General features: G+C 38.3%; 1 protein-coding gene and 1 pseudogene across 1 annotated transcript in view; one reads left to right on the top strand and one right to left on the bottom strand.

Moving 5' to 3' along the window:
- Positions 1-16,476, bottom strand: part of RYR3 (ryanodine receptor 3) — a 466,421-nt gene that overhangs the window by 220,417 nt on the left and 229,528 nt on the right. The window contains 4 exon segments of the mRNA XM_039843988.1: positions 784-902; positions 2,338-2,433; positions 4,561-4,696; positions 6,027-6,195. Coding sequence (XP_039699922.1) covers positions 784-902; positions 2,338-2,433; positions 4,561-4,696; positions 6,027-6,195 — 520 coding nt within the window.
- On the top strand, positions 11,407-11,525 carry LOC120587273 (uncharacterized; annotated as a pseudogene).

Here is a 16,476-nt window from a genome sequence, read left to right as displayed (position 1 = left end):
CCTTAGAGTGTCTGCCTAATTAGTCAGTGCAGCGACCTTCCCGTATGAGGGGCAGATGTTAAAGGGTCAGGATAAAACATATTTTAATAGACTTTCTCCAAAGAGCAATGTGTCTTTAGAAATATAATTCTGTAAAAATAGAGATGTTAGAGCTTTAAGACACCACAAAAAATTGATATAACATTCCACCTTAGTAAGTGAAGTATCTCCATTTTACAGATGAAATGACTGAGGCCCAAAGTCACACAGCTATTTTCCATCAAAGGGAGAGACCCACAGTTCCAGTCCTCTTGCTGGCTCAATGTAGATTCATTTACTTCACTTGGTTTGACTAATTTCATTTAATAACATGACTTTCCACACTATTTTTATCTGATATTTGTATATCTTCTTTCTACACTATTTTCTTCTGATTCTTATACAGCTTGGTACTAGCTGTTTCATTACTAAGCTTGTGGGCCTTAGGATGGGAGCGAGCCCCTCAGCTGGCCTGTGTGGACTCTAGCCAAGGGTATCACACAGTCAGCTGTGTGTTGTGGGCTACTGATAATAAGCAAGATTTCAGAAGCTGGTGGGAATGAAAGGAGACTGTCCAAGATCTAGAATGACCACCTGGCTTGTAGTGTGCTCCTAGGCAAGGAAGCATGTTTAAAAACCTCAGTTTCTCAAGGTTTTTTTTTAAATCAAAGCCATCTCGAAAACACACAATGGTTACTAAGCAGCAGGAAGAGAAAAGAAAAGGCAGGTAAAGTCAATCACCGTTTAGGTTCTTTTCATACTTACCTTGTGATTCCGTCCATGCTTATCCAACAGGGAGATGATGGACCTGATGTGGCCCTCTGCTATCAGATTTAAGGCTTCTGGGCTTTCAATCAGGATGCAGTGCAAAACTTCCAAGATACCTACACAGATGCCACAGAAATCATTTGGACATTAAGTAACCTGCCAAACTGACCATAATTTAAAAAGTCGAGAATGAAAAGACCATTCTGGAGGGCCAAAATATCACTTCTCTGAATCTATTAAATATTTCCAGCCAGAAGAAAGATGCAGTCATCTCTGGTAAAGTTCAGGAGCCTTGTGGGCCAACCAGTCTGTAATCAGAGGTGAGTTTTATTTAGCACGAACCCCATTCCCCACGTCCTGGACAAAAACACAGTACTTCTGTGTCGAAATACAATAAGTGGCTGTAAAATGGAATTCTTAATTGAATCAAACCAGGCAATACTTTAAAACAGAAAAGCAGATACCCAGTTTACTATCCCTTCTAAAGGTCATTCAGGTAGTTTCAACAATATTTGGAATGTTCCTCAAATAAGAGTATATCTAGGAATCATTCCAGAATTTATTTTTATTTTAGATGTCCTGGAGTCTCAAATTGTAAGCTCACTAAATAAAAACTATTCAGCTTTTCCCCCCTTTCCAGGCACACTGCATGGTTTTCTGTATCAAGTGAAGGCTTAAGAAAACCAAACTGCTGGCTCTGCAGCCTGGTATCCATAAGGGAAACACGTGATGAAAATGCAAGGAAAATAGTTGGCCAAGATGCTCATTGGTTTTATTGAGATAATTCCTCTTAATTCTGTTTTTTCAAGGTTTTCATAAATTTCCCTGAAATGCAGTCTGGCTCATGGGAGGCGGTGCTGTAGAAAACAGGGCTAGGAAGGCATATGTATAGGTAGAAGATCCTGGGGGAGGGGCTTGCCCCTTGGTCTGTTTTGTCCAAGCTCCTACCAACCTCCAGACAATGAAAAAAGCATCAAAACCTTTCAGCTTCCCAGAGCGGGGCCCACACCTGTCATGTTCACTCCGAAGGAAGCCAACCGCTGAGCCTCATAGCGTGGTCACTTGGTCACTTATCAACTATGACTACTGTCTTGGCTCTAACTCTCTGTGAGTCATGAAGGGCTCTAGATATGATGTCAAGGGTGACTCAGGGGGTGGGAGGATCATCATCTCCTCTTATTCCACAGTCGTCCTTCGGTCCTGCTTTTAAGCCAAACTGTTAGGAGGACCACATCCAGAGAGGGTTATGAAACCCAGTGAAAGTCCAAGTAGCAGTCAGAAGGAGACCAGGACCCTGAACAGACACAATGAAAGGACCCAGGGGATGAAGATGAAAGCATGGAGTGAAAAATGAAACAGAAAAGGAGAGACCGTTGAAGCCTAGTTAGAGCTGTTAAATGAAGTTATAGAGTTGTCAGGAAGCTTTAGCGCTTTTTGTTGCTGTTGAAGTAATTATTTGAAGATTATTTGCAATCAAGGGAGAAAAGAATTGTTCAAAGATTCAACATTGCTGAAGTCCATCTTCTCCGGTGGTTTCCTGTCGATTCTTACCTGAGGAAGATTCCAGTCTGTCCAATTTGCTGATTAGCCAATCAAGGTTATTGGAGAATTGAGCACAATTGTTTCTGTTTCCACGAATGAGGGCGGCTGCAAATAAGGAAACATTTGATCATGAAGGTCTAAGGACGCCATGATGGGCATAAGAACTTAGGAAGCTATTAGACATACTTCACCTACTTGGCAACTAAAAGGAAATGAATGACAACTCTTCCCCTCCCGAGCCCTTTGATACAATCCTGCTTCTCTGTTTAGAAGACTAGAAATCTAGCATTCACTCCAATATTGCCAGAGAATTTGCTATGTACCAGGCACCTGTCTAGTTGCTGGGAATAGAGCAGTGGGAACTCAGCAGCACAGACCCTGCATTCATGAAGGAGGTGAAAGAGACAATAAACACACAAATTAATAAAATTACTTCAAACAGTGATAAGCCACAAAATAACATCTGCTTGGTTATTGGCTTAAGAACTTAATTCCTTGCAATGTTTTCTTAAACCTAACTGGAAATCTGTTATTTTTTAAATGTCAAAGGAAGGCAGCCAAATGAACACAGCTGGAAAGGTTGGTTAAACTAATAGGTAGGTAAGTAATAAACAAACATGAAATTCTCAAATACATCAGTGTATGACAGGGTTTCCCAAAGTGTGGTCCCTTGGACCAGAATGTCACTGTCACCTGACAATTTGTTAGAAATGCAAATTCTCTGGCCTTATGCCAGATCTACTGAATCAGAAACTCTGGAGATGGGGCCAGGCATCTGTGTTTTAACCAGTCCTCCAGCTAATTCTGATGCCTGCTCAGGTTTGAGAACCACTGGTAGAAGGTATTGCTAAGGGAAAGAGGGAATATGCTGTCATTAGATTTTCACCAATCTAGACCAAGAAATAACCTTCCCTCCGCAGGCCAGTGTGATAAATGCAGTTTTGGAACAAGTCCATGAATAATGGTAGGTCCCAATTACCTTGCTTTTCATGTAGATTTTCAAAGACCGCGGTTTCACAGATGCTTGTAAGGCATTTGTGTAAGAAAAGGGCTGTCTCAAGACCTCTGATTTGTACCACCCTAGTTAGTGGAAGGCAGAAATTGGACTGAGCTCCTAGCCTGCTTTCAGGTCGGCTTAAGCTTAGGGAGTCAGTCTGCCTGGGCTCAAGCCATAGTTCGACCACTTGCAACATATGTGACCTTGAGCATTTCTGAGCATCAGTTTCTTCACCAATAAAAAGGGGATAAGAGCAGTGTTACTCTGAGGATCAAAAAGAGATATTCTACAATTTGGTACACAGAGCTCAGTAAATGTTAGCTATTATTTTTATAATAATTGCTACCGAATTTCAGCTGTATCATTACAAAATATGGGGGTTTCCAAGAGACTTTACAAGGTCACACAATACCATGGCAGTCCAATCTAACTCTTGACATTGAGAATGGGTCCCGATAACCTGACGAACTTTTAATGAATGTCTTCTAATGGGCCGTATACTTCAGAGTGAAGCCCTAAAATGCTGCTTCGTCACCACTTCTGAGCAATTACTGTTGGCCACTTTCTTGTAGAGGCCAGTACTGTCACCCACTGCCTTCCTCTCACGGCATGGCAGTCCGGGCCCAGATGGTGGCACTGGGTGCAGCAGGCACCAGAAGACACTCAGTGATGTGAGAAGACAGGCGAGGTGCTAGGACATCATTACCAGCTTTTTTCCCCGACATAATGAAATAACAGGTCAAAGCAGCAGTAATCATGACTGAGCAATAGGTGGACTGTGAAAGAGGACAGAGAATTTGAGAGACATCATCCTTAAAGAGCAGGTGTCAGAAGTCTAGAACTGGAGGGCACCGTAAACACATTCTAGCTTAGTTCCTTCATGTTAAAGATGAGGAATTGAGGTTTGGAGAGAGTTAAGTGACAGCCAAGGCTTTCACAGGTAGTTTTGGCAAAACTCCTCTCTATCTGCTTCCACATGCTGCTAACTACTTGCTTTAAGCTCGGAAAAGTACAATATGCTATTAGTTGACAGAATGAAAGGCTGGGTTAGAATCAAAAAGTTTCCAAGGAATGAGGCTAGATAATAATCTTGGTTTGTCACATTGAAATCCCATAGAAAAATCAAAAAGTTTCCAAGGAATGAGGCTAGATAATAATCTTGGTTTGTCACATTGAAATCCCATAGAAACCACCTTGGGAAATCTTTCTGCGGAGAGGGCCGTGTGGGTACTTACCCAACAATTTGTATAGAAGGTTCAGAATTTCTTTCCAGGCCATGCCACTCTCTTCTCTTGCAATTCCAGCAAAGTGTGCTACGCTATTGTAGATATTTAAGCGATCAATGCAATTTAACACAAGGGCCAACATTCCCTGTGAAGACAAGTTGAGGAAAAAGTAAAAATTCCTATTTGTGAAAGTGGATCTCTTTTGTTCCCTTTCCTCCCATATTATTCACCTGTTAAGGCTGATAATGCTAATATGAAAATAGACTCTCATGCCAGCGTGCCAGCGTGGGTTTTGTTTTTTTCCTCCTAAAAACAAAATATGCGTTTTTATGCCTCAGAGACCTAAATAGCTTCCATTTTGGGAGTGAGTCAGCAGTCTCCTCTGACAGGTTTGTCCCCATGTGTTTAACCCAAACCAAGGACATACTGAGGAAGAGGGAGCGGAAATGAGTCTTACAAATGCCTGCTCTGTGCCGTGTGTGAAATGCCTGTGACTCACCCAGAAACAACCCTGAATATAGTACCTATTTTTCTCTTAAATCTCAAATAAGCTCAAGAAATTCCATTTAGATACACAAGACAGCCATGCTTGCTTCCTCCCATTCCCAACAAAAGAAGGTGGGATTTAGAGACAATAAGACCAAAAGATTATTTTTTAACCACTGTTTCATCTAAATGACAATACTATGCCACCCAGTAAAAACATCTGTGTCTAGCTATTAAGGAGATGTATTTCCAGTAGTTCACAACACATATTGTCCCCAGAGCCAGTCTGCTTAGATCAGAACACTGAGCAAGGATGGGTCTACATCTCATGCCACTAACTTTAGAAATGCCCAAGGGACGGGCCCTGTCACCAGTAACGAGGGGCTACAGAAGTACCACCATAGCCTGATAGTGCCAAATCATGTTCAAGTTCAGAGGTGTGTGACGTGTCTAAGGTCACACACAGTCAAGGATGGAGTCAGAACTAAAGTCTCTTGAGCCCCAAGTTAATGAGTCTCTCACATCCCTAGTGTCTCAGAGGGTCAAGTTCTACCTAAGACCTAGCATCATCTGCAATTTTCAAACCAGCTCCTCAGTCATTTCTGACTTGGTGGAACCTGGGCATTTGTATTTCTCAAACAGGTTTCCCAGGTAATTCTGACATCTTCTGAAACCTGGGAACCACAGCCCATGTGGTTGTCTAGCAGCTGAGATTTATTGAAAATGGGTTTTGGATACACATATGACACTGAAACTTTAAAATGTAATCTGGTTTGAACGTCCAACATATATTGCTACCATGTACACTGCTCGTGTAACTAGCGGCAGCTGACAGAGAAGGTCAGCCTGCTTTTCTTCCCAGTCTCTTCTCTTTCTAGTGCTCTCTTTCATAAACACATGCATGCATGGAGACAAAGCTAATTGCAGTCACAGGGGTATTTTTGCTCTGGACACAAAGAGAATCTCGGTTTTTAATATTTTGGACTTACTTCTTCCTTGAAAAGATTCTGTCTGTTTTTGAGCGAGCGGAGCTTGTTCTGCTTGTCTTCATGCTGCATCTCCTCCTCTGGGGGCTGGAAGTAGGCGATCAAGTCCTGTAAAGTCTGCAGGACTTCTTCTATTGGCAAGGTGATGGGGGCAGCTGTGCGACTGTTCCCACTGAAAAACACAAGATGAACACGGCTCGGGCACTGGGCCTCCAGCAAGGACCCTGACGAACATTCAGCAGGTCCCGGTTGCCGCACTGGGCACAATGCACTGCTGCCTAGGGTAGTCTCTGTATGAATGACCGCAAATTGATGTCTGCCAACTAACAGAGCAACAGAAGAGAATGTTCTGTTTCGATTTTAAAGCCATTTCATAAAAAAAAGGAAATGATCCCTGGCTGTTTGCCACACTTTGTCCCTTTCAAATAAAAACATTAAAAAAATAAACTTACTAATGCATAGTTCTTTTACACTGTTACACATTCTTCTTGGAATAAGTTAAACAGGGCTTGGAGGGTTTCCATCACTAAGTCTCTCCCTCTATCTATATCTTTGTCATCTGTCTCTCTCCCTGTGTCTTTTTGATACCTCTGCTGTGTGTTTTTCTCTCAAAGTTTCTATGGGTGTGCATGTACACACCTGCTGTCCCCTCCCCATTTGTTGATGCCTCTTTCACTTTCTGTATCTGTCTCTTTCTCCTCTGACTTCCTCTGTGTGCCCTATCTCCTCCTTCCTCTTTCTCAGCATCCTTCTATCTCTTTGCATCCTTCCTCTCTGCCTCGATGACTCTCTCCCTGGTGCCCTCATCACCTTTCCCGCTATTGTGTTCCTACTTATCTTGAATGTGTCTCTGTCATAATTTTCCAAAAAGTCTCATAATTAATCCTGTCAGCACAGGGAGACCAAAAACCTCAATAGATGGCCAAATGAGCACTCATTTTCCCATCCCCTTGAGGGCAAAAGCTAAGAAGGGAAGGGGGAAATAGACTCAGCCCTGTGGAACTGAATCACTGGCCCCGGGACTGAGAATTGGTTGAATGTGTAAATCATGCCAGGGATTCTCCTTTGTATTTACAGTGTATCTGGTTATATATTAATCTGGACACATGCTAAGAAAAGACTGTTACCTAGGCCTAAAGCAAAGGCTGAAAAAGCCCTGAAAACACTCGGGTTATGAGGTGACAATAATTCCAAATTTGTGTAAAGATATACCGAGTGCATACCACAAGGGCAGAACACGAGTGGACTGTACAGGCAGGGAGGTCCTTACATACACGGTGTGTACTCTGGCTGATAGTAGGTGCTCAGGAAGTGTTTACTGGTGATTATTTGAGATTATTGGACACAAAGATAGAGAAGAAACTGCCATGAGGACAGGAATTGAAGGTCTGGGACTACAAAACCCAATCAGAAATGACTTCTGAATTCTAGATTCAGTGAAGAGATGAATACATTTTTCTCGATATTTCTGGTCCAGTTGCAGACTTTCTCTCTCCCGACCCCTCTCTCCCTCACGTGCTAGCCCACGCATGCTCTCTCCCTCCCTTCCTCCTACTCTCTCGTTTTGTGTTTACTAGAAACATTGATGCCAGTTAAGCACACAGTGTTTCTTCATGTAATAAGAAAAGATGAAAAAGAGATTTGTTGGCATTTTTTTAGCTTGAAAGGGCAACTACAAAGGGGGATGGAAAACCCAGGTTATAGTCACAGACATTAATCTTATGATATTTAATGTGCCTCTAAGCCTCTTGTCCTTTAATTTTACACCTGGAAAACAAGAGGTATACTCTATAATTACCAGGGTCCTTCCAAGTCTAATTTTTTGTTATGTGGGTTTTCATTGCTGGATCACCTCATTTTGCCCCTCGGAAAAAAACATCAATATAATAGTCCTCCACTGGACTGAGGCAGATCCCTCCCTTCTTTCAAAACAGAACACATACCCCATGCCTGGCACTGGGGACAGTGGTGAAAATAGACATGATCTCTGAATGGTTTCACTGTAGTTACTTTCTACTCTAGAACCTTTGGGAGGAGACCCAGATGGACAGAGACAAGATGGTATCTCGATTCAGAACTAACAACTGCAATTAGCACCTATCTAATCCCAACCTTTTTTCCACTTCCTATAGCTACTGCCACACTACATTCTCACTCTTTGCCAAGGATTTCTTTTGTTAAATTCAAGTAAGATCTCTGAATATTTACTATGCCATTACCACAAAACAATTATTTAAATATCATTTCCCTCCTAAGGTTAAACTCAGAGATCAGTTGTACAGTATCTTCTCTTCAGCAGGATTTCTGAGGCTCCTTCATCTCTCACATTGTTCATCTGTCCTCTTGGACAGCACCCAACAACTCTACAGAGGATGATGAGACAGCATATGCACACTTTAACCTTTCTTCTTCATTGTTCTTTCTTTCTCCTTCCCTATTCATTTAACTTTAATTTGTTCTCCCAGAGGTCCACTCCCACCTTCTGGTTTCTACTTGTGCACAGCATGCACTGTTCATTTCTCAAAAGAGATGAGAGGGGAGGATGTATACCCAAATTATATTTTTATCTTTCACTTTCCAGATTTTGCAAAATTCAAGTTCTATGGCTTCTGCCTCATTGGTTTATTTTTCATTAATCCTCCTTCTAAAACATTCCGTAACTGGGAGAATCAAGAATTTCCCCCATTGAAGGGAGAACTTTCACAATAGCTGAGTGAGTTCAGCGAATCTCTACAACAAAATAATGAATTGGATTGGATCAAATCATCCAAAATAACTTTGTAGGACCCTGTAAATTGACCAAAGGCATACAATATACTGAGAAGTAGTTCTTAAAAAAATATGAACCTTGGTAAGAACAGTGGGAGTTTATGGTGTTTCAGCCTGAAGCCGTTCCCATGTCTTCCTCCAGCTTCATAGCAAAGAATTTTTAATGGGGTAGGGCAGACCACATGCAAGGCTGCACGCATGCTAAGGAAGGGTTGGAGAGGGTACTACCTATCTATTCATCTCTAGAAAAAAATCAGGCCTTCCTTGTGCAAGCAGAAAGTAAAATCTTGGACAGGCTTAAAACTGCCTGAACTTTAACATGTTAGCCAACCCACATGGGTAGCAGGCTTGCCTTATAAGAAATACTAAGGGAAGTCTGCTACGCTGAAAGAAAATGATGCCAGACAGTAGCTATAATCAACATGAAGAAAAAAAGAGCACTGATAATGGTAATTATGCAGGTAAATATAATAGACAGTATAAACATATATATTTTGTTCTTGTAACTCTTAAAAAAACAAATGCATAAGACAATAATTATAAAACTGTACTGCTAGCCTATAACACGTGAAGATGTAATATACATGACAATATTGTCACAAAGGATCGGGGACAATATTGAAGCAAAGTTGCTTTATTTTACTTTTTAAATTCGTATTAATTTCTTTCAAGTTAAATACATATTGAGTTTCCTAAAGCAACCACTAGAATATAACTAAAGAAGAGTAGTTAGAAAAACCTCAACAAACGATACACTAGAAAGTAACACAACAAAAGGCACTAAGAAGGAACAAAAAAGATATGAGGCATAAAAATCAAATACCAAAATGGCAGATATAAATCCAACCATTTGAATGAGTACATTACCTATAAATAGATTATATACAACAATAAAAGGAAAAGATTGTCAAACTACATTAAAAAAATCCAATGTATGCTAGCTACAAGACACACTTTGTAGATTCAAAGACACGAATAGGCTGAAAGTTAAAAAGACTGAAGAGATAATACCATCCAAATAGTAACCATAATCTGCATGAAAGACATTTGGAGTGGCTCTAGAAAACATTCTTTAAGACAGAAAATTTTTGTAGAGAAAAAAGGGAGACATTTACAATTATAAAATAATCAATTTATCGGGAAGATATACCTATTATAAATATATAAGCACCCAACAGAGCTCAAAATATGTGAGGCAAAAATGGACAGAATTAAGGGAGAAACAGACAATTCAACAAAAACAGATTTCAATACCCCAATTTCAATCGGTTAATGTAATAAACTGTGTTAATAAAGGACAAAACCACATGATCATCTCAACAGATAAAGAAAAAGAACTGGACATAATCTAACACTCATTCTGTAAAAAAACTCAACAAACCAGGAATACAAGAGAACTTCTTCAACCTGATAAAGGGTATACACCAAAACCACACAGCTAACATCATACTTAATGGTCAAAGATCGAATGTTTTGCCACTAAGATTAGGAACAAGACAAGGATGTCTTTTCTCTCCACTTTTACTCTACAGTGTAGTCAATGTTCTAGCCAGTGTAATCATAAAAAAAGGAGGGAGGCATCTATATTGGAAAGGAAAAATAAAACTCTCTATTCACAGGTGACATGATCCTATAATGTAGAAAATTATCAAGAATCCGTGCCAGAAAAAATCCCACTAGAACTAATAAAAAAAATTTCAATTAAGTCACAGGACACATGATTGATATTTAAAAACCTCAATATCTATATACCAGTATTTATATATGCCAGTAGTGAACAACCTGAAATTTCAAAATCAATTCCATTTGTAGTGGCATCAAAAATAAATACTTAGAAATACAATTTTCAAAAGAATCCTAAGATTTATACACTGAAAACTATAATGTCTTGCTGAAAAGAATTCAAGAAAAATGAATAAATGGAGAGATAATCTGTTTATAGATTGGTAGATTCATTATTATGAAATGTTCTCCCAAAACTTATCTATAGATTAAATGCAGTATCTATCAAAATCCCAGAAGGATTTTTTTTTTTTTTTGCAAAAACTGACAAATTTACCCTAAAATTTATATGGAAAGGCAAAGGACCCAAAAGAACTAAATTAATTTTGAAAAGAAGTACAAAATTAGAGGCCTCACTCTACCTGATTTTAATATTTACTACTATAAAGCTACATTAATTAAGACAGTGCTGTTTTGGCATAATGACAAGTATATAGATCAATGGAATGGAATTGAGGGTCCAGAAATAAACCATTACATTTATGGTCACTTGACTTTTGACAAAGGTGCCAAGGCAATTTAATGGAGAAAGAACAAATTTTCAGCAAACTGTGCAGGGATAATCAGATATCCACATAATCCAATGAATTTAAATCCTTACCTCATACTGTAAACAAAAACTGATTCAAAATGGATTAAGACCTAAATATAAGAACTAAAATTATGCAATGTTCAGAAGAAATCAGGAGAAAATCTGGGTGATTTGAGGTTAGGCAAAGAATTCTTAGATATGATACCAAAAGCATGATCCACAAACAAAAATAATGTTAAATTAGACATCATCAAAATTAAAACTTTTCATGCCTCAAAAACACCATTAAGTAAATAAGAAGTCTACGGCCATGCCACTCTGAACAAGCCCGATCCTGTCTGATCTCGGAAGATAAGCAGGGTTGGACCTGGTTAGTACTTGGATGGAAGACCACCCAGGAAGACCAGGTGCTGTAGGAGTTAAAAAAAAAAAAAAAAAAGGGGATTGTAAACTGACAAGGTCCTTGCAATCTGTGAGGTCAACCAAGGATTGCCTCACCATTAAAAAAAAGAAAAGAAGAAATGCCACAAACTAGGAGAAAATATTTGTAAATCATAAATCTATAAAAAACATAACCAGCAGATACAAAGAACTATTAAATCTCAATTTGAAGACAAACAATCCAACTACAAAATAGGCAAAGACTTGATTACATTTTACTAGAGAAGATACATGAATGGCTAATAAGCACATAGATAGTTAAAATCATAAGTCATTTTGGAAATGCAAATTAAAACCACAGTGATATACCACTTCATATTCATTAGAATAACTACAATCAAAAAAGTCAGACAATAACAATTATAGGCAACGATGTGGAGAAAATGGAACTTCAGATATTTCAAAGTAGAATAGAAAATGGTATATCTCCTTTGGAAAACCGGTTTCCAGTTTCTTAGAGTTAAACATCGTCAAGTGTCCACTGATGAATGAATACATAAACAAAATGTGGTATTTAGATACAATGTAATAGTGGTTACCAGAGACTGGAGGGGGTGGAGAATGGGGAGTTACTGTTTAAATGGTACAGAATTTCAGCTTGAGATAATGTAAAAGTTCTCAAGATGCGAAGTGGTGATGGTTGCACAATAATTTGAATGCACTTAATGCCACTGAAATGTACACTTAAAGATGGTTAAAATTGTAAATTTTACCGCAAAAATATTTGAAAGTTAAAAAAATTTACACATGACTATGCAATTCCACTCCTAGGTATTTCCTCAAGAGAAATAAAAACATACATCCCAAAACTTTTACACTAATTTCCATAGAAGCATTACTGAGCATAACTAAAAATAGAAACAACCCAACTGTTCCTCCATTGATGAATAAACAGAATGAATGTGAAGTGTGTGTCTGTATGTAGGTATCTCTCTCTCTCTCTCGATATCTATATGTATAAATCTCTTCTGTGTGTGTGTATGTATTACACACAATCATACATATATACATATGTACATTTATATGCATATATGTATATCTCTATCCATATCTGGTAGACATACATGAAGAATTCTCTTCAGGAATAAAAGGCAACAGAATACTATTATGAGCTATAACAGTGATGAACCTTAAAAGTGTAACATTAAGTAAAAAGACCCATTTCAAAAGACCATCTAGTGTGCGATTTATCAATTTAATGTAGTAAATAGAGACATAGTAGATACCTAGTTGTCTAGGGATATCAACCAGTATAAAATGCAAGGGCATAAGAAATCATTTGGGGGTGATGGAAATGTTTAAAACTGAATTTTGTTAATGGTTGCACGGTTCTGTAAATTTATTAAAATTCACGGCTTTCTACACTCAAAAGGATGAATTTTATGATATGTAAATTATAACCCAATAAAGATGTTTAAAAATAATTTTCTCATTGTGAGGCATTGAACTCCCACTTACTTTTTTAAAATAACAGCTTTATTGAAATATAATTCACATATCATACAATCATTTAAAGGGTATGATTCAACGGTTTAATGGTTTTTAGTATATTTACAGAGTTGTGTAACCATCAACTCAATCAATTTTAGAACTTATTCATTAGCTCCCCCCAAAATCCCATAGCCATCAGCACTCACTCCCCTTTCCCTCTATGACTACCCTTATACAACACAAATCTACATTCTATCTCTACATATTTGCCTATTGTGGACATTTCATATAAATGAGATCATACAGTGTGGTCATTTGTGACTGGCTTCTTTAACTTAGCATAATGTTTTCAAGGCTCATCCATGTTATAGTGTGTATCAGGACTCCACTCCTTTTTATGGACAAATCATATTCCACTGTATGGATGTGGCACATTTTATTTTTCATTTAACAGTTGATTGGCTGGGCTGTTTCCGCTTTTATGCTATTATGAATAATGCTGCTTTGAACATTTGTGTACAAGTTTTCGCATAGGCATATGTTTCATATCTCTTGGGCATATACCTAGGAGTGAAATTGCTGGGTCATATGGTAACCCTACGTTTAATCTTTTGAGGAATTTCCAGACTACATTCTAAAGTGGCTGTGACATTTTATATCCCCACAAGCAGTGTATGAGGGTTCTGATTTCTTCATATCCTGTCCTGCATTTTTTATTAACAGTTTTTTTTTTTATTATAGCCGTCCTAGTGGGAGTAAAGTGCTGTTATCTCACTGTAGTTTTGATTTGCATTTTCCTGATGGCTAATGGTGAACATCTTTTCATATGCTTATTGGCCATTTGTATATCCTCTTTGGAGAAATGTCTATTCAGTTTCTTTGCTTATTTTTAAATTGGTCCATTTGTCTTTTCAATGTTGAGTTGTGAGAGTTCTTTATTCTAGATACAAGTACCTTATCAGATAGATGATTTGCAAATATTCTGTCCTATTATGTGAGCTGTTTTTTTTTTTTTCACTTTCTGGATGGTGCCTTTTGCAGCAAAAAAGTTTTAAATTTTGATAAAGTCCAATTTATTTACTTTTTCTTTTGTTGCTTTTGGTTTTGGTATCATTTTGAAGAAACCACTGCCTAATCCAAGGTCATGAAAATTTAGGCCTTTGTTTTCTCTTCCCAGTTTTATAGTTTTGAGACTTGAAATTAGGTCTTTGATCCATTTTGAATTAATTTATATACATTTATAAGGTAGGGATCACTGACTTTTAAGAAAGATATAAGGGTGCAGGTTGAGAGAACTGGGGACCAGAAAAACAAAACCGTCTACCTTTAATGGTTCTGGTAATAGTCCAGATTACATGAAAAATTCATATTTGCATGTAGCTATCTTTGTCTGTCTATATCAAGCCATTTGTTCTTATTCCCTTTCTTTGAAGAAGGAGAGCACGTCTGGATGTAATATGGCATCAAAAGGAGAAAATATTTTGCTCAGGGATCACAGGATACCAGTGCCAGAGGCAAAAGCAGACTCAGGATGGTTGACCTGCAGGCCTCAGTTCTATGCCCTGGAAGAAATATCTCTATTGTCTACTTTCTCCAATTTAGTAACGGAATCCCTGATTTGTACTGGGTACAAAGCCAATCAACCAGAGATTATATTTCTCTGCCTCCCTACAGCTAGGTGTGGCCATGTGACTAAGTTTCAGCCAAAAGAATTCAAGATAATGTGAACTACTTCTGGTTTATATCTTTTAAAAAAAGAACTCGCTTCCTCTTTCCTCCTCCTTTTACAGAACAGACCTCAGAACGGTGTTAGTAAGCAATTTTTGATCATGTTGATGAAGAAAACATACCAGGGCAGTGGTTGTCAACTATAGCTTAATATCAGAATCACCTGGGGAGCTTTAATTAAAAGCTGGTTGTTATTTCGAAAAGATAGAGGCACCCCTCTGTTCATTGCAGCATTGTTTACAGTAGCCAAGATTTGGAAAAAACCTAGATGTTCATCAATAGATGAATGAATAAAGAAGATGTCGTACATATATACAATGGATTATTATTACTTAGCCATAAAAAACGAAATCTTTCTTTTTGCAACAACATGAAAGAACCTAAAGGGCATGATGCTAAACGAAATAAGTCAGATAGAGAAAGACAAACACTGTATGATTTCATTTCACTTTCGTTATTGAATTTAAAAAACGAATAAACAAAACAAAAACGAGCTCAAAAACACAACAAACTGATGGTTGCCTGATAGAAGATGTGGGGAGATGGCCAAAAAAGGTGAAAGGGATTAAGAAGTACAAATTGTCAGTTATAAAAATAGTCGTGGGAGTGTTCATGGGGATATCAAGTACAGCATAGGGAATATAAGTCAATAATACTATAATAACTAGTGTCAGAGAGGTACTAGATTTATCTGGGTGATCACTTCATAAGTTGTATGTCTAATCACTATGATGTACACCTGAAATTAATATGATATTGTATGTCAACTACAACGGCAAAATAAATTTTTAAAAAATCTAAAAAAAAAGAAAAGCTGGTGTCTGGATTTCACCCCAAAGGTGCTGATGCAATTGGCTTGAAGTGCAGCCTGGGTATCAGTGTGTTAAAAGCTCCCACAATGAACCGAACATGTGGCCAAGGTTGAGACCCCTATTCCAGGGCAGTGGTTTGCAAACTTTAGCATGCATCAGCATCGGCTGGAGGGCCTGTTAAAACACAGTTTTCTTGGACCACTCCCAGGTGTCTAATTCAGTAGGTTTGGAGTAAAACCTGAGGTTTTGTACTTTTAACAAGTTCCCAGGTGGTGATGGTGGTGTGCTAGTCCAGGGAAATACTTAAACAACCTGTAGGAAATCTCAAAGCAGCAAGACAGAAGGAACCTGAGCCCCAGTAGCCCGACTATTTTCTTTAAAACACTAATCTACCCTATAATATTACTTTAAAGAAAAATAAAATTTACCCTAAACTGCAACAGCACCTTACCTTATATACTAACTAATATGCATTCCTTGGATCACAGTGTTTCAACAGGAAGAAAAGTAAAAGAATAAAATCTTTTTCTCATTTTATGCAAATTCATATAAGAAATTTAAACATTTTGGCTTTAGACATGTTTTCCTTCAAGAGAGAGATAGCTTGGAACACTGAACTGTTTATGACAGAATCCATTCCTCATGGCAATTGGTGAACGCAATCCACAGAGTTCTGTATCGGGGTGGGGGTGGGGATGGGGGGAATTCTGAACCAAGCAGGCAGTTTGGTCACTTTTCCCATTTAAGTCTCAGCCATAGTTGGGTAACTCAAGGCTTCCAATGCAAATTTACTTAGATGAAAACCATAGCAACAATTCTAAATGATGTAGAAGCCTTTCTAAATAGCAGGGAGGGAGTGGACCTGTTTCTTTTCTCTCCTTCCTCTTCATACATTAAAACAAAAGGGTCTTAAAGCTCTCCAGCTCTCTTTACTTAATTTTCATGAGAAGACCTTGGG

Source organism: Pteropus medius, unplaced genomic scaffold, assembly GCF_902729225.1.
Source record: "Pteropus medius unplaced genomic scaffold, Ma_sr-lr_union100, whole genome shotgun sequence".
NCBI classification, from domain to species: Eukaryota; Metazoa; Chordata; class Mammalia; order Chiroptera; family Pteropodidae; genus Pteropus; species Pteropus medius.
The sequence above is the reverse complement of the archived record's forward strand: the minus strand, read 5'-3'. Positions and strand labels throughout refer to the sequence as shown.